The sequence below is a fragment of the Canis lupus genome, chromosome 8 (assembly GCF_003254725.2).
Source record: "Canis lupus dingo isolate Sandy chromosome 8, ASM325472v2, whole genome shotgun sequence".
Classification (NCBI taxonomy): domain Eukaryota; kingdom Metazoa; phylum Chordata; class Mammalia; order Carnivora; family Canidae; genus Canis; species Canis lupus.
The window spans coordinates 39,253,844-39,274,552 of record NC_064250.1 but is presented as its reverse complement, the minus strand read 5'-3'; the positions used below and the strand labels follow the sequence as shown (position 1 = coordinate 39,274,552).

Here is a 20,709-nt window from a genome sequence, read left to right as displayed (position 1 = left end):
CACAAAGGCTCCAGTGGGCACAGGCAGGGTCTTGGGCTAGAAGGTAATGGGTAGGTGTTCAATTCACACCACAACCTCCAGTTAAAGGTAGAAAGCAGTATACTTGGGGCCTCAGGTTCCTCAACTGTAAAATGAGCCAACATCTGTCCTTCCAACACCCAAGACTTTGATTTGTCTGGCCTCAGTGTCATTGCCTAAAAGACTCTCAACTACCCTGGATGAGGATTGCTATTTCAGGAAAAGGGCAAGACAAATATGGATGGGATTTCCCTCACCGAGAAGGGGAAGATAGTCTCTTGGGAGAGCATGGCTGGCCTAGTAAAGACAACTCTAGGCTAGACTGGCTACAGCTTAAGTCTCATTTTATCATTCCCTCTACTGTGGTGGTTCTCAAAATTCAGTATGCACCAGGCTCACCCAGAAGGCTTGTTAAAACACAGGTGACAAGGCTCCATCTCAGGTCTACTGAATCAGACTTTGGGAGTAGAGCCTAATAATTTGCGTATCTATCAAGATCCTAGGTGACTCTGATGCTGTTGGTCTGGGATCCCACTTTGAGAACCACTACTCTAAAGGTTATCCATTACAACTAGAACAAATCCCGCGTGGTACCACATGAATGATTCTCGACTCCAGCTGTGCATTAGAATCACCTAATTCCCTAATTGGGGGAACTTTTAAACCTATAAATGCTCAGTTCTTACCTCAGATCAATTACTTAAGACCCCTGAGGATAGGGCCCTATGTATGTTTTCCCAGATTATTCAACATGCAGCTAGGGTTGAGAACCTCTGTCCCACCTGATCTGGCTCCTGTCTTCCTCTAAAGCTCACTTCTCATCACTTTGACCCTCTATCATAGTATTCTAGCTTTCCTGGCCCTCTCTCTGGCCTGTAGATAGTCTTGGCTTGCTCCACCCCAGGGACTTTACACTCGCTCTTCCCTCTTGCTGGCAACACTCTTCCCCCAAATCTTTGTGTGGTTGCCTCTTCCTCACCACTCATGCTTCACTCAATGCCATCTCCTCAGATAGCCCCTTTCTGACTTCCCCAGCTCAAGGAGCCACCAGCACACCTCGGCAGACATTCTCGATCTCGTTGGGGTATTTTTCTCATAGCACCCAGTATCCACATTTATTCACTAATTTACATGCTTGCCATCTGCTCCCTCTCCAACAGTGTAAGCTTTATGAAGGCAGGGGTCTTGTTGATCTTGTCCCTTGTTGAGAATGAGGCCCAGGACTTAGGAAATAACTGCATAACTGTGTGTGGGACACATGAAGTAGGAAGAATATGTCATAAAGGAAGAACACTGCACAGAAGCCTAGAGAGGAATTGCTTTAAAAGAGAGAAAAACCTTTTAGGATCCCTAGCAGAGGTGGTAAGATCCCAGGGAAAGAAAGAGGCACACAGAGCTGACGCCATGGTTGTTTGAGTTCAATTGCACAGACTATGCAACAGTGTCAGGATTGAGATTCCGAATATAAAGGTAAAAAGACATTTCAGCAAGTTAGGTGACTTGTGGATATGACCGGTTCTGTGTATTTTAAATGCTGACAGTCACTGTACTGCTCTTGTGTACTGCTCTTGCCCCCGCCCTCCATATGGTTTTAAAGGCCATGGGGAAATTGTAGAAAGGGAGGAGATTAAGTGTAAGGAGCCGAGAGCCCACATGCAAGAAGCAACTAGGCTCGGACCCAGAAAGTGAGTCACACATGGGTAGTGGCCCATGGAAGAAAAAGGTGATCCTAGTCACCCGAGAGAGTGGAAAATGCCATTTTGGTGACCACGTGTTTAAGTAGGTAATAATACAAGGTTCACAAAAGATTTAAGAAATAGAAATGGGACGGAGAGCCAAAATCCTAAAATCTGGACAAGGAGTAACGGTCAACTCTTGTCTCACATGGAGCCAGGGATGCTAAAATAAGATGTCAAAGGCCATTTAAACATTGTTTTCCCTTCTCCAACACGTACAGCTAAGAAGCAGGCTGTGCTGAGACGCAGGAAGAATAGGGAGCAGAGAGAGCCAATTTCAAATGCCAGCGCTGTCACTCACTGCCCACAAGTTACTTAACCGCTCCGCACTCATCCTAGAAGGCTGCAGGGTGGCAGACGGAGAATACTGTGGCGTGCCTAGCACTGTGCCTGGCACATGGTCAGGGGCAGTTTTTATGGCCACCACCTGCTCTGCATTAGCTTCCCTGAGTGGGAGGCTGCCAAGGTGCCAGAGGTGGCCCTGGGTGACCTGCTGCAGGCCTGGCCCCCTACATGGTGGGGAGACCTCACCTCCGAGCCCTTCCCCTCTGGCCACAGACGCTCCAGAATGAGATCCTGGGCCACACACCGCGGGTGGAGGACGTGCTGCAGAGAGGGCAGCAGCTGGTGGAGGCGGCAGAAATCGACTGCCAGGACATCGAGGAGCGCCTGGGGCACCTGCAGGGCTCATGGGACACACTGCGGGAGGCGGCGGCCGGGCGGCTACAGCGCCTGCGGGATGCCAGCGAGGCACAGCAGTACTACCTGGACGCAGGCGAGGCCGAGGCCTGGATCAGTGAGCAAGAGCTCTACATCATCTCCGACGAGATTCCCAAGGTTGGCCCGGGCCGGGGGTGCCAGGCTGGGAGCCAAGGCCAAGAGGAAGAGCTGGGGCTGGGCAGTCAGTGGGCAGCCACCCAATGACAGTCCAGGTGTGTGAGGACACCCACCGCAATATACGCCCTGCAGCCGGGTGCCCCGTTTGCCAACTTAGATAGGATCTAACCCAAGATTTCCTCACCTTTTTCGTGTCACGGATTCCGTACTGATGGATTGCCATGGGAGGGAGGGAGAGATGAGGTGAGGTGTCTCTAAGGAGGTCTTTATGGGGCCAGAAGATCAGAGCTGGGCCTGGGAGGATGGGTAGCAGAAAAGAATCAAGAGGAAGGTAGGGTATTGCTGGGAAATAAGTATCAGGAAGGAATCATGCACAGTTCTCTTGTGAGGGTCCCACGAGCCTGGCTGCACCCCACCCCTCACCCCTGTCTCAGGCACCTCCAGGAGCAGGTGCCCTGATAGTCATGCCTCCTAGGATGAAGAGGGTGCCATTGTGATGCTGAAGCGGCATTTGAGGCAGCAGCACACGTTGGAGGAGTATGGAAGGAACATCAAGCAGCTGGCTGGCAGGGCCCAGAGCCTGCTGTCTGCAGGCCACCCTGAGGGGTGCGTGTGCCGCCTGGAGTGATTTGGCTGGGTCACGGGCATCGGGCCGGGGGCCCCACCAAGCAGGATCCTCTCAGGTCCCAGTGGGAAAACAGCAACAGGTTCTGGGATGACTGGGTTTGAGACAACTGCTTTCTGGAAGGCTGATTGGTCCAATTCCATTTCACGCCTTGTTGTTGTTGTTTTTTTTTTTTTTTTTTAAGTTTTCTTTCTTTTCTTTTTTTTTTTTTGTAAGATTTTATTTATTCATGAGAGACACACAGAGAGAGAGGGAGGCAGAGACACAGGCAGAGGGAGAAGCAGGCTCCATGCAGGGAGCCCGACATGGGACTCAATCCCGGGTCTCCAGGATCAGGCCCTGGGCTGAAGGCGGCGCTAAACCGTTGAGCCACCCGGGCTGCCCTCCCGCCTTGGTTTTGCATGAGTAACTTCAAACAAGGCCAACCGAGACCTAGTTTGCAAAAAGATCAGAAAATGGGGTAGAAAACTATACTCTCTTGGTGAATCAAGAGCTCCAATCTCCTGAAGAGTTAGATTATGCCAAGAGATACTCCAGAGTAACTTTGTTCTTCCCTTTATGGTCCAGAAGGTACTTCAGGATCTCACTGTGTCTCAGAAAAATCATTATATAGGTGTGAAGATAGAAAACCCCACCTGTCTAGCCAGTTCTGCACAGATGGGAGCCCACTGGGCCAGACACCTCAGGCTGCACTCCCCAGGCCCGGCCCTGTCCTCAGCTGTCTGCAGGGCATCCACAGCTGTGGGGCTTCAGCAGCCACCCCAAGGATTGTGTCCCTGGCCCTACAGGCCCCATCCGGGCTGCTGCGTCATCGGCCTCCTTGGGGGAACAATGAGGGAGGCATGGTATCCACCCAGGACACGTTTTTGGACCTCCCCTGAGGTGTTCTGGCCTCAGGGATGGCTCCTTTCCTTGCCAGCACTTCCTGGGAAAAGCTGCTGTCCTTTCTTTTCACTTGGCCTCCCTGTCTATCCCTGCTATGGGGCTGGGGAGTTGTAGATGGGCTCCTCTGAGCTGGCTGCTCAGGGCTCTCTGCCTTTATCTCTGAGTGCTTTCTCGTTTGGAATTCCAGGGAGCAGATCATCCGACTTCAGGGGCAAGTGGATAAACATTATGCTGGGCTGAGGGACGTGGCGGAAGAACGCAGGCGGAAGCTGGAGAACATGTACCACCTGTTCCAGCTGAAGAGGGAGGCAGATGACTTGGAGCAGTGGATTGCAGAAAAGGAGCTGGTGGCCTCTTCCCCTGAAATGGGGCAGGACTTTGACCATGTTACTGTGAGTACTCACAGTAACTGCTTTCCCTGTTTTCTTTGAAGCCCTAGACACAGGAGCAGTCATCCCAGACACACACACACACACACACACACACACACACACACACACACACACTCCTGCATAGAGATGGAGACATGCCAGTGTGAGCTTAGGCTGCCCTGGTTGCCACTTTGAGAAAGTCTGCAGCTGGGGTCATGACAAGGCCCTGGGGCCTTAATAACCACATTTCTGTTTATCCCACATCCAGCTGCTCCGGGACAAGTTCCGGGACTTTGCCCGGGAGACTGGGGCGATTGGGCAGGAACGGGTGGACAACGTGAACCTCATCATCGAGCAGCTCATCGACGCAGGCCACAGCGAAGCTGCCACCATCGCCGAGTGGAAGGATGGGCTGAACGAAATGTGGGCGGACCTGCTGGAGCTCATTGACACGCGCATGCAGCTGCTGGCCGCCTCTTACGACCTGCACCGCTACTTCTACACGGGCACGGAGATCCTGGGCCTCATCGATGAGAAGCACCGTGAGCTACCTGAGGACGTGGGGCTGGACGCCAGCACTGCAGAGTCTTTCCACCGGGTGCACACCGCCTTTGAGCGAGAGCTCCAACTGCTGGGCTTGCAGGTAACTTTTGCCCCTTGCTGCCCACCTGCAGGCTCCAGGGACCTGCCGTCCACCTCTTCCTGGGGGCCCTGGGCTGTCAAGGCCTCTTCTGGCTTCTAGAGGTGAACCCCCAAGAATGGACACCAGGAGATCTCACCTCTGTAGAAAAGCAACAGCTCAGGGCCAAAAGGCTGGGGGCTGTGGCCTTCACTGATTTTTTAGCTTGAAGTAGTTCTTCAAACTGAATCCTCAAAAAAACCCAAAGCATAAAATGCCTTAAAAGACTCTTTCTCTGGTGGTGCCACAGTGTGACGAGTGAGCACACGTATGGTGCTTTTCTAGCACCAAGTACTGCTGTCAGCGATACATGTAGTCACGGACTTCCCATAGCCACCCTCCAAGGTAGGTACTAGCAGTATTGGCATTTTACAGATGAGGAGAGCAATGCACAGAGAGTAAACAAGTTCCCCAGAATGTGTTAATAAACAGTGGTGCTGGGATTCAGATCCTGGCATCCTGGCCACAGACTCCATGCTGTCAGCTACCAGGGTGTTCAGTCTTTCTACATGGGAGCTAGAGGGACCCCAGGATCTGCTTAGACCCTCTCTCTCCATCACTGGGGTGCCCCGGAGGCACCTCTGCAGGTCCATAGGGCTCCATAGGACTTAGCATGATGGAAAGGGTGAAGGCAAGGGGCCCCTGCTGCCAGGGCCTTGGCAGCCTTCCAGAGGCCCCAGGAGAGACAGGCTAGCTGTGGAGCCCGCACCCACCCAGCGGGGTTTAGGGGTAGGACACCAAGGTGGGTCCTGCCCTGGTTCACTAGGAAGAAAACCTAGAAATTTGTCTTCCAGCTGGAGATGGGGCCTGCCATGTGGCTCTTGTGCTTTGGGGATGCCACAACCCCTGAGGTGGGCACAGGCCACTGAAATCTCAGAAATGAGGCTTCATTGGTATAGCCCCTTCCTTGAACAGACAGCAGACAGAATGGTTAAGAGCAGGGACTCCAATCTGCACCCCTCTCCTAGTGTGAATGACTCAGGCCACTCACTCTGGCTCCCTGTGCCTCAGTGTCCTCATGTCAAAAACAGGGATCACAATAGTACCTCTTTCATAGGGTGCCTATGAAACATGCCTGGCCCATAGTTACTCTTATTACAGTATTCTTGGGGAGATCACAGGGCAGAGAGTCCCTTTCACTCCCATATCCTCATCAAAACCCAAAGGATGGCTTGGGTCCACAGAAGCCAAACCAGGGAGCCTTGTCCCCCAGCACTGATGGGAGGCTGAAGACCTTGCCTTCCAGAAGAGCCCTGGGAAGGAAGACCTGAAGGAAACAGACCCCTTGCCCATCAGAGGCCAGAGACATGTCTTTCTGGGGAACAATGTCCAGTTTTGCCCAACCACAGGTACAGCAGTTCCAGGATGTGGCCACCCGCCTGCAGACGGCATACGCTGGGGAGAAAGCAGAAGCCATCCTGAACAAGGAGCAGGAGGTGACTGCCGCGTGGCAAGCGCTGCTCGATGCCTGTGCCGGCCGCCGCACCCAGCTGGTAGACACAGCAGACAAATTCCGCTTCTTCAGCATGGTCCGAGACCTCCTCTCCTGGATGGAGAACATCATCCGGCAGATTGAGACCCAGGAGAAACCCAGGTAAGGGGGGACATCCTCAAGGCAGCCCCACTCCTCAGCTGCTTTGTCCCAGAGGCTGGCAGACCAGGGTACTGCCCGAGGACTCCTCCTTGGAAGGGTGGTCTTGGACTGTGGGGGCATCTGGGGCTGGGTCCAGGCAGAAACTGGGCAGCTCGGCATCTACTGGAGGGACCGACCATTTCAGAGTGAAGGGAGCCCTAAGAGTGGCAAGAAAGACCTCTGCCATTCATACCTGATGACAGCAGGGCAATGACCACAGCTGTCAGTGAAAACAAGTGCTTCACACATCTGTAGCTAGGCAGGTCCAGGACTGTGCACTCTTCCCCCAGGGCTGGGGTGTGGAGGCTGTACCCCCCAGCTTAGGAAGGAGCTTGTTGTCCATGATGGGTAGGGGCAGGCTCATGGCAGTGAGACCCTCTGCAGGGAGCGGCTCTCCACGGACTGTCTTATTGGCAGAGGTCGCTGGCCCATTTATGTCCCTCTGCCCTCAAGTGCCTATCCCAACGGCCAAGACTATATATATTTTTTTAAGTTTATTCACGAGAGACACAAAGAGAGGCAGAGGAAGAGCAGGCTCCCTGCGGGGAGCCCAATATGGGACTTGATTCCAGGACCCTGGGATCATGCCCTGAGCCGAAGGCAGACACTCAACCACTGAGCCACCCAGGCGTTCCAAGACTTTATATTTTACATCTTTATTCAGAATGCAATTCACATTACATACTATTCAGCCACTTAGCATGTCCCATTCAGGGGTTTTTGCATGATCACCATGTACAGCCCTCACCACAATCTAAGTTTAAAAGACCTTCATCACTCCAGAAGGTAGCCCTGTACCCCTTCACAGGCATTGCCCACCAGTTCCCTCCTCTCCCCAGCCCCTGGCAGCCACAAATCTGCCTCCTGTCTCTCCAGATTTGCCTGTCCTAGACTCGTCACAGGAAGGGAACCATACAGTGCGTGGTCTTTTGTGACTGGCTCCTTTCACTTAGTGCGATCCTTTTAAGGTTCATCCATGTTGTAGTGAGTGTCAGAACTTCATTTATTTTTATCGTCAAATAATATTCCCAGGCTTCTTTTGGGGTCCCCAGACTCCCAGCCCATCCCCTGCCAACTGACCAACAGAAGATACTAGGGCACCAGCGTTCCTGTTGGGGCTGGATTAGCAGAGGACTCCCTGGCTGCCCAGAGAGAGGAGGAAGTGGGGTCAGATTCCCAGGCAGGTAGGGGGCAGCCCTGTTGGGCAAGACTTGGCATCAGGCAGGCCAGAGTCACCCAGAGTTTCCTTCTTCCCCAAACTCCCTCCCCGACCCCTTGACCCCACCCCACCTCCCAGGGATGTCTCTTCAGTGGAACTGCTCATGAAGTATCACCAGGGCATCAAGGCAGAGATCGACACTCGGAGCAAAAACTTCAGCGCCTGCCTGGAGCTGGGGGAGTCCCTGCTGCAGAGGCAGCACCAGGCCTCGGAGGAGGTGAGAGGACAGCGGGGTAAAGATAAGCCTGTACTCTTGCCTGTACTCTTGCCAGGCCAGAGAGCTTCCTGGGAGGGAGCCGTGGGCCATGGTTTCCCTGAGGGAGACTTTCACTCACAGAGCATCGGGGTTGTGTGCAGGCCCAGGGATTAGAGCCCCACCAAACCTACCCAAGGTTGGCAGCTTAGTAGGGGAGAGCAGGCTCATCACCCACCTAACTACCCACATGTGTGCGTGCTTTGGCGTTGGCAACATCCATTTCCTAGGAGAGGCACTCGGGCCTCAGAGAAGTTAAGTCATTTGCCCAAGGTTGCACAGCTGGCAAGTGGCAGGGCCAAGACTTGAAGTGAGGTCCATGTGACCAAACCCAGACTCCTTTGCAGGACCCATTTGCACACCACCTCAGACAAGGGAAAGCCCGAATTGTTCTCTCTCCCTTCCCACAGATTAGTGAGAAACTGAAGCAGGTGCTATCCAGGAGAAAGGAGATGAATGAGAAGTGGGAGGCTCGTCAGGAACAGCTCCGCATGTGTGAGTGCACTGGAAACCCAGAACTTGGGGGTGGCAGGAAAGGGTCCTGCTGAGGTGGGGGCAGGTGATTTTGATTGCCTAGAGAGAGGAGCCCCCAGAGCACCACTCATCAACAAGGTTCTGGGGCCACAGGCCTCAGGGGTCCACACAACACACCCACACAGGCCCGCTGCCGGAAGCCCACCCCTAACTGGCCAGCATGCCCTCTCTTTGCTTGCCCTCTGCTCCACCTAGGTCCAGGCAGAGCCTTAGTGGCTCAGCCTTTACTGGGAGGACACTGCCACTCGTACCAGGCCAGTATCCCTGTAGCCTGGGGAAGGGTCAGGTTAAGGCTCTAGAGCCTCCCACATGTTTGATCTGAGGCATGTCAGAGCTCTGTCCTCTGCAGCTGGAGACTCAGGAGAGGTGGAAAATCCTACCACTCAGGTAGGAGCTACACACGAGCCTTGATGGCTGCAAGGTTGCTTGGACACGATTGTGTGAGATAGCCAAGGGCTGGTCAGAGAGCGTTCAGGACAAAAGCCTGCTCCTCAAAAGGAGACCTCCAAGTTATGTTTTGTTTTCAAACTAGTATTTGTTCTAACTAATGTGTTTTTCAAATATAACTGTGGATAGAGAAGAGGAAGCCCCCCCGCCCGCCCCACATGGTATGGGAGGGAGTGGTCACCGCTGAGCAGGGTGTCCAGGTGGTTCGGGGACACCTGTGGAGGCCTCCTGCCTGACCGCCCGCTCCTTGTCCACTGGCGGCCCCAGTGCTGCGTACTAACCGGCCCTTGGGCCCCGCGGCGGGTCTGTGGCTTGCTCTCCATGGCAGTACTGGAAGTGTGCCAGTTCTCGAGGGACGCGTCCGTGGCCGAAGCGTGGTTGATTGCCCAGGAGCCCTACCTGGCCAGCCGGGACTTTGGACACACGGTGGATAGTGTGGAGAAGCTGATCAGGAGGCATGAGGCTTTTGAGAAATCCACAGCCAGCTGGGCGGAGCGCTTCGCTGCCCTGGAGAAGCCCACTACGGTGAGCAGGGAACGGACGCAGCCCCCGCAGCCAGCCCTGGGGGGATCTCAAGTCCTTAGGCACCCACAGGCAGTGTAAAAGGCTTGGCCAGCAGCAGAGCAGGAAGGAAACCGGGGACGTGGGAAGTACTTCTAAATACAAAAGACATAAAGGAGTAATTTCTAAAAGAACAAACACCAGGTGTGTTGGGAGCCAGCTTTAGGGAAGGCTGGTCTGACAGCAAGCAGGCTCTTCTCGGCGGCTACTCTGATACCCTGGGCCTTTTCTTCCCCCAGCTGGAGCTAAAAGAACGCCAGACCCCAGAGAGACCCGAGGAGGAGAGCGGGTAAGTGTAGGGAGGGCCGGGCGGTGGACTTGGCAGGAACCCTTGCGGAGGAGGATAGGTGGGAAGGGGAAGGAGGATACTTTAATCAGAAACAGGCCCCCTGATGTTTTAATAATGCGCATGTGACCTGTCACACCTGGGCCACTAGCCAGAGAAATCTGGAGTGTCTGCAGCCTAGAGGCAGAGAGGAGCTTTTGTTTCCCCCAAATCCACCTGCGGCCTGAAGACCTGGTGCAGAAACAACACCCCCCTCACCCCCGCCCCTGCTCTGGGAGCCCGGACTGGGAGATAGTTGGCGCGTGTTTGGGGAGGGGAGAGTGGGGAGCTGGGCCTTGAGGGGAGGCAGTGGCCTCGGCGAGGTGGTTTCTAAAGAGAGGCTGTGTCTTCCTTAGGCCTCAAGAGGAAGAAGGCGAGACAGCAGGGGAGGCTCCCCGAGGTCCACATCGCACAACCACCGAGAGGACGTCCCCGGTCAGTTTCCTGTCCCTTTGGTCTGGTTCCTTGGAGTCCTTGCTGCCAGAATCCACTCATCCCTACTAGGCTCAGCCAGGGCAGAACCCGAGGACAGGCACGCACCACCCACTCTTCCAGACTCTTCCTTCAGATCAGGATTCTTTTTATTTAGGTTTCCTTAATTTCTAGAATAATTCCCCGCTCCTTCACCCCAGAGGAAACTGACATGCCGGGCAACTGGCATGACTCTTACTAGTTTGATTTTACCTAGTCTAATAAATTTTATTGTACAGATACATCACCATCGACATTAGGAGAAACAGTTTATCCAGGGAAGATTTATTTTTATATACCATTCTCCCTCTCATTCCATCCTTGATACAGCATGCCCCCCCCCACACACACACACACACTCTCACAAATAGACCATCCAATCTCACCTGCCCCAGCCAGTGAAGTGGGGACAACCAGCCCTCTAGCAGATCCCTCCCTCCTACTCAGAGATCCCCCTCCCCTTGCTGCTCCCTGGCCTGACACCTGTGGGCTGGTGAGCTTGGATGTGGAGCTAGTTCTAAAGCAGGATTAGGCCTCAAGGAGCCCTGCAGCAGTGAAGGAAAGCCCCAGGGCTTCTGGGTCACCAGGCTAGTCCCCCCAGTTTGTAGAAAAGAAGGTGTGCATCTGAGTCCTGGCTGATGGAAGTGTTGGGAAGATCCAAGACAGAACAGCTCCCAAACGCTTGGTGCACATGGCTTCAGGAAGGAATAGGTCCATTCACTGAGAAGACCCAGGGTGTCTGTGCAGGGAGCCCAAGAGGCTGTAACTCCGGTCTGGGAGAAAGGCCCTGGAGAGCAGCTTAGAAGAAGACAACACTTCAGCCCGTGCCTTGCATGGCTCACCAGTGCACGTACCCCACCTGTCCAACTGCCTGACCCAGCTTGCCTACACCTTTAGGGAGATGGATACTCTAGATGGAGATTTCCCATACACCAACCACCCCAGAACAATCATGAATATATCCCATGCAGAATCCTGGTCAGCTCTGTATTTCAGCCCTACTCACACTTCACACACACACACACACACACACACACACACACACACACACACACACCCTGCCTCCAGCCTGGCCAGTCCTCCCTTTCTGAGCTGCACCGGCCTCCGTGTCCAGCAGAGGGCACTCCTGGGCTCCCGGTGGAGGGTCCCTTCCTCCCACAAGTGCCCTCTGAAGCTCCCATCATCGCATGTGGGGTCTCTGGTGGACTTCCTCCCAGGCCCCTTTTCCCCAGAGACCGCCCCTACTGGAAGGAGAACTCTGGGGGCTGCACGAACTGTGGACGCTGGGGCTGGGACTGTCCTGCACCGCCTGTGCTTGGGCTGTTCATCCCTGTGTGTCTCCATGCAGTGGTGTCCTGGGGCTGCAGGCTCTTTTGTGACCACCTGAGCAACTCTGTGATTTGTGTCGTGTACGTCTGTGCTAATGTAATTATGTGTGCATCAGAGCTGCCTCCATCCAGCACCTGAATGTCACTGGGTTTGGGGGAATAAAACGTGCTTGCACCTGAGTTGATCTCTGGAAGGAGGAAATGAGCCTACATTTGAGCCCCTTCCCAGAGAGCCAGCCACTCTGCCAGATGGGAAAGTGCCTGTGTTTGGTATGGGAAGAAACTGGATGGCAAATCAAGTGAATACCAGGCCTGAGGCCTCATGGAAACAAATTTTTCTGCTACTTCTCCTTTCTGAGCCCTTTGTTGGGTTTTTGAGGATCTGCAAAACTCCAAGGGAGGGCATGATATCCAATTGGTCTTTGATGTGAGAAGAGAGGAAAATGGGTCCCGTGCAGGCTGGGACACTACAGAAACCGCAGGCCTCTCCCAGGAAGGGCTGGCAGTGTGCTTTGCCCCCTCTCCGGCCTGGCCTGGGTCATGGTGGCTCTCCTGCTGTCCCGTGTGTGTGCTCTGGTGTGGGTGCCCTGTAGAGTGGGTCCATGTGATGTTGCTTTATGTGAAACCCATCACTAGTGCATGCTGGCTTCCTGCTTGGGGCAACAGATGGGAGTGTACCGGGCACCGGAACCCCTGCCTAGGCTGCTGCACACCACGGGGTGGCCAGCTTGCCGGCCCCAGCCCCGTCCTCCCCAGGTGCGCGTGTCACACAGGGACTGCAGTGCCCTGCCACGGCAGGCTCTTCCTCAAGCACATCACTGTCCAATGCATTGCCTTCCTCACACCTTCCCACATTAGAGCATGTTCTGATAAAAAACAAAAACAACAACCACCACAAAAAAACAATCTATTCACACAGGTAAGTATGTAAGTATGTGAGAGGCCAAGCAGAAAAAACAAGATATCACAAAAGCCAAAACTTCTGGAGTAGAAGTCAGGACGTTGGGTTCTAGTCCTTAATTCTGCTGGAAGCTTCCTGCATGATTTTAAACAAACCACCTAATCCTCCTGGGGTTCCTCACCCTTATAAAGCCCCCTTTTAGGGATTACAGAAAGTCCAGAACTTTCCTGTATGTCAACAATGTACCTAAATAAAGGGAGAGGCTGGGAGAGGCGGCTTTCCCCCGCTTTCCTCTGGTCTCATCCTTAGTTTTAAGGAGCCTGTTCGCTTGTCAGGTACTAGTTGGTGTGAGACTGGAGATGGGAAAGAAGAGGTAAAGGGCTGAGGTGTTTGCCTTTGTCCTTGTTTGGGGAAGACCGGCAGGGTTGGGCCTTGGCTCCTGCCAGGGTCTGTACCCTGAAGATGGTTGGGCCCCGGGCACTGGATGGGGGCCTGGATGCTGGCTGAGCCATTCCTCTTCTTCTTTAGTGCCTGGTCCAGTGGCACCCTAATACTCCCTACAGGGGTTGAGGGTGTCCTTAAGCATTCTCACCTTCCAGGCCCAGAATCCCTGGTGTAACCTCTGTGGTGAGATGTTGTGAGTGCTTTCACAGAGGAAAAATGGTATTGCAGAGGATCCAAGTCACCCCAGGCATCAGGGTCCCTGGCCAACAGTGCTGGGATGTCTTCTGTGCACTGCATCTGTTTCTTGGCTTTGGGATGGGAATCGGGGCCCACTAAGGAGCTCTCCCAACAGGAGGCAGCTGGGTCAATGGGAGTGAAATCCCTGGAAAGGACTGGTGTTCCTAGGGGCCGTGGCAAGAGTCAGTCTTCAGGGTTGCCACTATGGGTAGTCCTGCCCTGCCTGCCTTGGGGATGTGAGGCTCCTCCAGAAAGCAGCTGCTGGGTGGTATTCATTATCAGGCCCACCTTCATCAGGGGGTCGGAGGAAACTCCTACCCAAGTACAGCCCACAGATGTCACTCTTCCCCGGGACCTTCCAAGACTGCCTGCAGCTGGCTGTCCCAGAGAGGACTGGGCATCTCAGTAGGGAAGAAGGTGGAGAGTGAGGCGCCTAGGTGCCTTCCTTTCCTCGGTCTCAGAAGTTGCTGTGGCTTCAGGGAAGTCACCGGCACTTATAAATGTGAGGGACATGGCCCAGGCACCCAGCAGGCACTGGGTCACCGCCAGAATACCTTTCAGCCGGTGCCTGGCTGGCTCCAGCTGCTGTCCCCGGTCGGCAGCCTCCCTGGTAGGCAGCCTGAAGTTTTACGCGGCGACCAGAGGCCGGGCTCCGCGGTCCGACGGACGGGACGTGGGTGTGTGTGGAGCAGCTGTGTTGCTTCTTGCCCAGGCAAGCTTTCCCCGTCCTTCCTCCCCACCCCATGAGGCCCGACGGAGCTGCTGCTTCAGGCATTTTTCAACGGATGCGAATCATGTTTGTTCATAATGAGCAGAAGGGGCCTGGGAAGGACTCAGGTTTTCCCCTACACCTGGGTGTGGCCCTGTCTCCCCAGGATGCCTGAATCAGCGTTGGGGAGCGGGGCTCTGCCTGCAGCCTGGCACTGCACCCTGATGCACCAGGCAACTTCTGGACCCCTGTCCACTGCTGGATGTGCTCAGCCCTCTGTGCTGACCTTCCTGGCTCCAAAGGCTGCCCCTGAATTCTTTCTCCCCAGCTGTGTTTCCGAGCATCCCAAATAGACTCAGAACGGAACCCAATTAACATTGGAGGCATCTCATAAATGGGGTTTGAAGCTGCCAACTTAAGCACTGGGGGTCGGATCTCGATGGGGGAGGAGACATCTAACACTTTTTAGCCTTTCTGAGCGGCTGGCTCAGAGTCACCACAGGATGAAGCAGCCACCAGCTTCTCCAGGGCAGGGATTGGAAGAGCCCATATTGGTGGCAGGAAGAGTGAAGACTGCTCCCAAGGAAGCCCCACTGTCCTCCCGCCTGTGATGGCAGTGAACCAGGTCTCCCCATCCTGGTCTGAGACCTTGCACACTCCTCTCACTTCACCTGGTTCCCACCCCCACCCCCCCGCCCCATCATCTTCCCTGGTGTCCCAGTTGTCATCTCAGATGGCTGTCCCCTGGGGTCCCATGTTGAGCCACTTTGCTCCCTCATGCCACCTTCTGTGAAAGCCCTCCACCCCAGCTGCTCCTGCCTGCCTTCTCTGGAGGCACTTGTCTCTGCTCACCCTAAGTTGCCATCTCTTCATTTCTCCGGCTGCTTTCAACCCAACAAAACTAACTCTTTTTCTTCTCTTGTAAACAACTGTCTTCTGAACTGTCTTCCCAAGCTGATGGTGCACAATCCGCCCCACCCCTCTTCCAGAGGACAAGCGCCCAGACAGCAGACACTGGGGGAGTTCCATACAGTTCTTTGCTGTGGAAGCGGCTGGCTCCCCCCACTATCTGAGTGCCTGAGGCATCCGGTGATAGGTCTTGTATGGCCCCAAGCCCCTCCTCTGGCCCCTTCAGGTTTTCTCTGCCTCATCTTGTCTCCTTTAAACCGAGAACTGCATTGGGTAAGTGCTTTCCTCTGGAGCAGTAAGTATCTGCAGCAGGATTTTGTAGGAAGAACACAGAGTTTGGGACCAAACAAATCTGCTTCCTCTCTGGATGTGTGGCTGAGCAAGCTGCTCAATCTTCCTAACCCTCACTTCCCTGAATCCATGAAAGTGGTGCTGAGACCTGCCTCACAGGTGTTAAGTACCGAGAGAGAGACTATAGGTAGAACTTCTGGCATCTACTAGATAACTTGTCTTCATTTTTCCCTTCATTTTTGCTCTGTCCATCACTGCAGTCCTTCATCTCTTAAAAGAAGCATTCTCCATGTGAATTCTAGCATCGCCAAAGCCCTCCCAAACCAACCTTCCCGGAGCACCTCCCCCTTAGTCCCCTTGAATACACACTCTGAGCTCAGTCCTTGCTGTGAGATCAGTGGGCATGACTATCACATCACAGGTGGGATCGCTCTTCCTGAGGTGCATCCTCCTCCCCTTGTTCTCGCTTATCAACCTCTCCTTTAGAGAGAAGGCCCCTCACTTGTGTTTCCTTGCTTGGGCTCACTGAGCATCTTCTAGAACCTCCAAAACACCCCATGGTCCCAGGCCAGGTTATTTTTCTCCTGAGAGCTGGGAGAGTTGGTCATCTGTGTGCTGTCTTCTACGCCACCAGCTGGCTGGGGCTGGAAGTACACCTTCAACTCCTTTAGTCCAGAGCAGAAATGTACCCATCTTGTCCCCCCTTCTCTCCCCTTCTTGTACCTCCTTTGTGGAGAAGACCTCCGACCCTCTGCCTACTTCCCCTGCAAGCCAGCCTCCTAGCAAGCCAGGACCCTTAAAAGTCAAGCTTATAAGATTCTGAGAAGAGGTGGCCATGCTCTGTCCGTTAGGAACTGAGGCCTCTCCCCGTCTGACTACAATCCTGTGAGATCCCCAAAGCCTCTCCTCTCTGTGCCTCTTCCTCCCAATGTCCCCCAACTGGCAGCCAATGCTGCCTGTCCCCTGCCCTCCTCTGAAATCGTGATCCCAGCAGCCAGCTCACCCACCCTCCTCTCAGACGCCCCCACTTCACCCACCTGTTCCCCAAGCCAGAGAATCTGGCTCCACACTGCAGGCAGCCCCTCCCCTTATTCCAGCCCTCACCTCAGTCCATTCTCCCTCGTGCTGTCACTCCCATTTATAGTCTAGATTTCTCAACTGCTCCAGCCTGACCCCTAGAATTTCCTCCAGTCCCCCTCTTTCAGCCCCTCGCAGTGGTATCTGCAGGCGAGGTACCCTCAACAGTACAGGTGTGATCTGTGCACCGTCCTCATGAGCTAGGGACTGAAGCAGCCGACTACCTTACAACACGGAGGAGAGAAGGGAATCTTAGATCATCTCCCCTCTCCAGGGCCCTTTGGCAGGACGTGCCTGTCTCTACAGCACGCATGTAGCAGCTCTGGGCCCCAGCTCCTCACCTACCATCCCCTCTTGGTGCTCTTTTGTCCACAGATCCCTCCCTTGTAGGCCAAGGTGGTCTCTTCATATCCGAGCACAGCATAGTTCCAGGGGCAGCAGGAAAATGCTCACCTCCTCCTCGCCCTTCCCTAGCTTTAAGAAGACAGCACAAAGCTGTCTTCCCCCTGGGGCCTGGGAAAGAAGGTCCTTCTGGCCACCATGCCCCATCTTTCTCATCAGTGGCTCCTCCCTTGGCCCAGAAGAGCAGCTCTGCTGGCCCTAGACCTGGGAGGGGGGCATCAACTGCCAAACACTTCCACCTCTTGCCCTCATTCTTGGCTCCTCCTCAAGCCCTAGCCACGGAGGGGACAGAGTGGCTTTTAAATGATCTCCACATGAACAGTCAAGAGCACAAAAAAAAAAAAATCTTTGCATACATTGGAAAACCCTGTTTTCTCAAACCCATGACATGGCCATGCAACTTTTGATCATGCAGGCCATGGCCTCCAAATATCCCTGCTAGGGAATGTGGGTCAGGCGCTTATTAGGTGGAAGAAGAAGAAAGGTTAGGATTAAGTTGGGAGGCAGTACTGGAAAAAGCTGCCTTTATTTCAGAGAAAGGAAAGAGAACAGAAGCATGGGAAGAATATGTGGATACAGTCCCTAATAAAACCAGTCCCAGGAGGGCAGGAGCTGAGTGAGGAAAGGCAAACGTGGCAGTGACACCCCACAGCAGGTGCAGGGAAAGCTCTGGCCCATAACCAAGAGGAGCATGCAGCCAGATGGAGAGGCAGGGGATGAAAAGAGGCTCCACTTTCTGCATTCATGATCCACCCTCCACCCCCACCACCACCAAGCTTTATACCCAATCAGAGGGGTGGCCTGAATGAGGCCCCAGCAAAAGCCCAAACCCAGGCTCCCAGGCTCCCAGGATCATCCCTGCCAATCCTGCCCTCCCTTCCTGCTAGAGGATGATCCAGGCAGGGCTTTGGGGCCTCTAGATCCTTGTGGCCAATGCTAGCTCACTACAGACACTTGAAGATACAAGTATGCTACAGATACTTAAAGATGAGTATGAGCCAGCCACAGCTCTCATGGGGCTCTAAGACAGGAAAAGACAAAAGACCTAAAGACATAATTAAAAAGACAAAACAAAACAAATCCCTGGCCTAATTCTAGAGTGCATGCTGTCACTTCTGATACTTATTAGCTGCGTGGCCTTGGGTAGGTCACTTAACTTCTCTGAGCATAGATTTCCTCGTAGATTGAAGGTGTTAAACTAGGTTAGTGGTTTTCTAACTTTGCAGTCATATTATCCTTTCTTTAAAGGAGATCTTACTGGAATCCCAACTCAAAACTATATACTGGTCAGTCCTAATTCAATGGGATACTACCTTTCTTCCAACCACTGCGTCAGACATCTGCATTGAGTCCGTCCATTGCTTTACTACATCTTAGGCAGTCTTTGGTCACTTCGAGCTGTTAAAAAGCATACCCAGTGTGTTTCGGTGTAAAGCTTCAATCTGCTATCCAATGTAGTGTCCACATTCTCCCATCCACTACTTCTCTATTTCAGGTGGGATACATGGTCTGAAGGACCCACAATGGGGAGCACAGGGTCCCTGCTCTACTCTGGCTCCTCCAGGCCTCCACCTTGTCAGGCAAGAAGCAAATAGCAAAGGGGATGGTCTCTCCTGCCTGGGGGTGGCTCTGGGCCTCCTCGGCTGAGGCCCTTGTTCTTTCACGGGTCTGGACGTAACTTGCTCAAGGACCTGACGCTTGATGCTGTAAGGTCTCTAGAAGTCAGGCCTTTGAGGCAGGGCTCTGACCAGATGGCTCAAGCTAGGCTGCCTTCGCTCATGCTCACTTGGCACACAGAATCTACCCATAGGTGCCCTTCCTGGTTGCCCCCACTGCGGCCATCAGTCCTACCCTCTTCTTCTGAAGATCACAAAGGCCTCTGCATATGGGGAATGGGAGGTCTGCTCCCCTCCTTGTGGATGTCTGATGTACACCCCTCACTTGGCAGGGGGCAGAGCACCCCACCACCCACAGGGAAGTACGGGGAACTAAAAGCGACAGCTTTCCCCCAAAGCAATGACTTCTTCTGTGGTGACTCTCGACTTCAGCTGCTCTTTACAGAGTGTGAAGCTTATTCAGAAACACCAACGTGCTGACCCCACTCCAGGGTGTATTTTACTAAAGTTCCCAAGGTGATTGTAAAAGGCAGCCAGGGTTAGGAACCACTGCCCTACTCCAACAACTCCCTGTGCAAGGACGGGAGCAGGACCAGTTAGTCCAGCACTGTGACCAGGGAGGATCCAGGTTCTCCTTTATAAGGTGATAGGCGAGACTTACAGCCGGGTCTCCTTGGCTCCAGGGCCTTAGACACAAGCAGGTACCAGCGGTTTCTATTCAACATCCATGAACATGTTTTTCACACCTGTGTCAGCAGCGGAAGCCTTCATATGAAATCTTGCTGGTGCCTGCGTGTAACTCAGTTGCAGGAGCAGGGGTAGGGGCCTGGAGCCACGCAGTGATCCAGGGCTCTGCCAGTAGCACCGGAAAGCCCCAGCATTGAAGTCATCACCCAGGCCCCTCCGCTTACTCAAAGAATCTCCTGTCACTATGTTAGAGGCCAGGAAGGAGTGGGGATGGAGCCAGAGGCATGGGCAGAGTCTAGGGAAGCAGAACCAGAGAGGAACCAGGCTGGGGAGGGCGGGGGCTCATACTTCCCGGTCCTGCGGAGTAGCCGCCCCTGGGTCTGAACCCCTAGCAAGGTGTGCTCCTCCCATATGCCCCTGAGCAGGGGGAAGAAGAGAGGCAGTGGCCTCAGGACCTGCAGCCGCCCCTCCCTCCAGGGCCGCAGGAGAAATCCAGTGGGGATGAGAGGCCCGCCACAGAGCCTCTCTTTAAGGTCCTGGACACGCCTCTGAGCGAGGGTGATGAGCCTACAACGCTGCCAGCCCAGCGGGACCACGGGTACAGCGTGCAGATGGAGGGCTACCTGGGACGCAAGCATGACCTGGAGGGGCCCAACAAGAAGGCATCCAACAGGTGTGTGAGGGAGGGGCCCCCGGTGGGTGGGGCGGGCGGCTCCCAGGGGCTTCTCCACCTGCAGAGCCTGTGCAACACCACAGCCATGTGGTAGGGGAGAGAATGCTTTTTTTTTTTTTTTTTTTTTAAGATTTTATTTATTCATGAGACGCAAAGAGAGAGAGAGAGAGAGAGAGGCAGAGACACAGGCAGAGGGAGAAGGAGGCTCCATGCAGGGAGCCTGATGTGGGACTTGATCCCGAGACTCCAGGATCACACCCTGGGTTCAAGGCAGGTGCTAAATCGCTGAGCTACCCAGGGATCCCCGAGAGAATGCCTTCTGAGAACTCCCGGGCCCCCCTTTGGGCCAGCATGATGGGAAGAGCATATCTTCAGTTTGAACGATGAGTTCAAACCCTATGCCCCTGTAGAAGTTACTCCACCTTCGTTTCCCCATGATGAGGAGAACCTGCCACCTTGGTACAGATTCCCAAGCCTGGCACAGAGTAGGTTCTCAGTGAATACTAGCTACTATTCTTATCCCAGGGCTGGGTAACAGGTAAGGTCTTGACAGTAACAATAGATCCTTGACCAAGTCCCACTTTTTAACCAATCTGGGCCGGTTTCCCCAGCTGTCAAATAGGAGAATGGGGTTGGCATACATGGCTTCCAGAGGTCCCTCCCAGTGCTGTCATACAGCAACTCTGTGACCCTGAGGAACTCATTCGAAGGCTGTGTCCTTTCCTGGCTCTGAGGCAATTATGTCCTTGAGTTCAGTCTGTCCAGGGCTTTCTACCCAAGGTCCCTGGGGGCCTCTGTTTTCAGGCAGCATGCCAGGGCCTCATGGACACAGAGCAGCATC

General features: G+C 54.1%; 1 protein-coding gene across 3 annotated transcripts in view; it reads left to right on the top strand.

The window, feature by feature from the left end:
• SPTB (spectrin beta, erythrocytic) overlaps positions 1–20,709 on the top strand; it is a 146,736-nt gene that overhangs the window by 120,764 nt on the left and 5,263 nt on the right. For all 3 annotated transcript variants that reach the window (XM_025442705.3, XM_025442704.3, XM_035720205.2), the window contains 11 exons: positions 2,313–2,591; positions 3,067–3,197; positions 4,289–4,493; positions 4,741–5,115; positions 6,501–6,745; positions 8,082–8,220; positions 8,667–8,751; positions 9,566–9,762; positions 10,038–10,087; positions 10,480–10,558; positions 19,621–19,868. In XM_025442705.3, the coding sequence (XP_025298490.1) occupies positions 2,313–2,591; positions 3,067–3,197; positions 4,289–4,493; positions 4,741–5,115; positions 6,501–6,745; positions 8,082–8,220; positions 8,667–8,751; positions 9,566–9,762; positions 10,038–10,087; positions 10,480–10,558; positions 19,621–19,868 (2,033 nt within the window). The remainder of the gene's footprint in view (positions 1–2,312; positions 2,592–3,066; positions 3,198–4,288; positions 4,494–4,740; positions 5,116–6,500; positions 6,746–8,081; positions 8,221–8,666; positions 8,752–9,565; positions 9,763–10,037; positions 10,088–10,479; positions 10,559–19,620; positions 19,869–20,709) is intronic.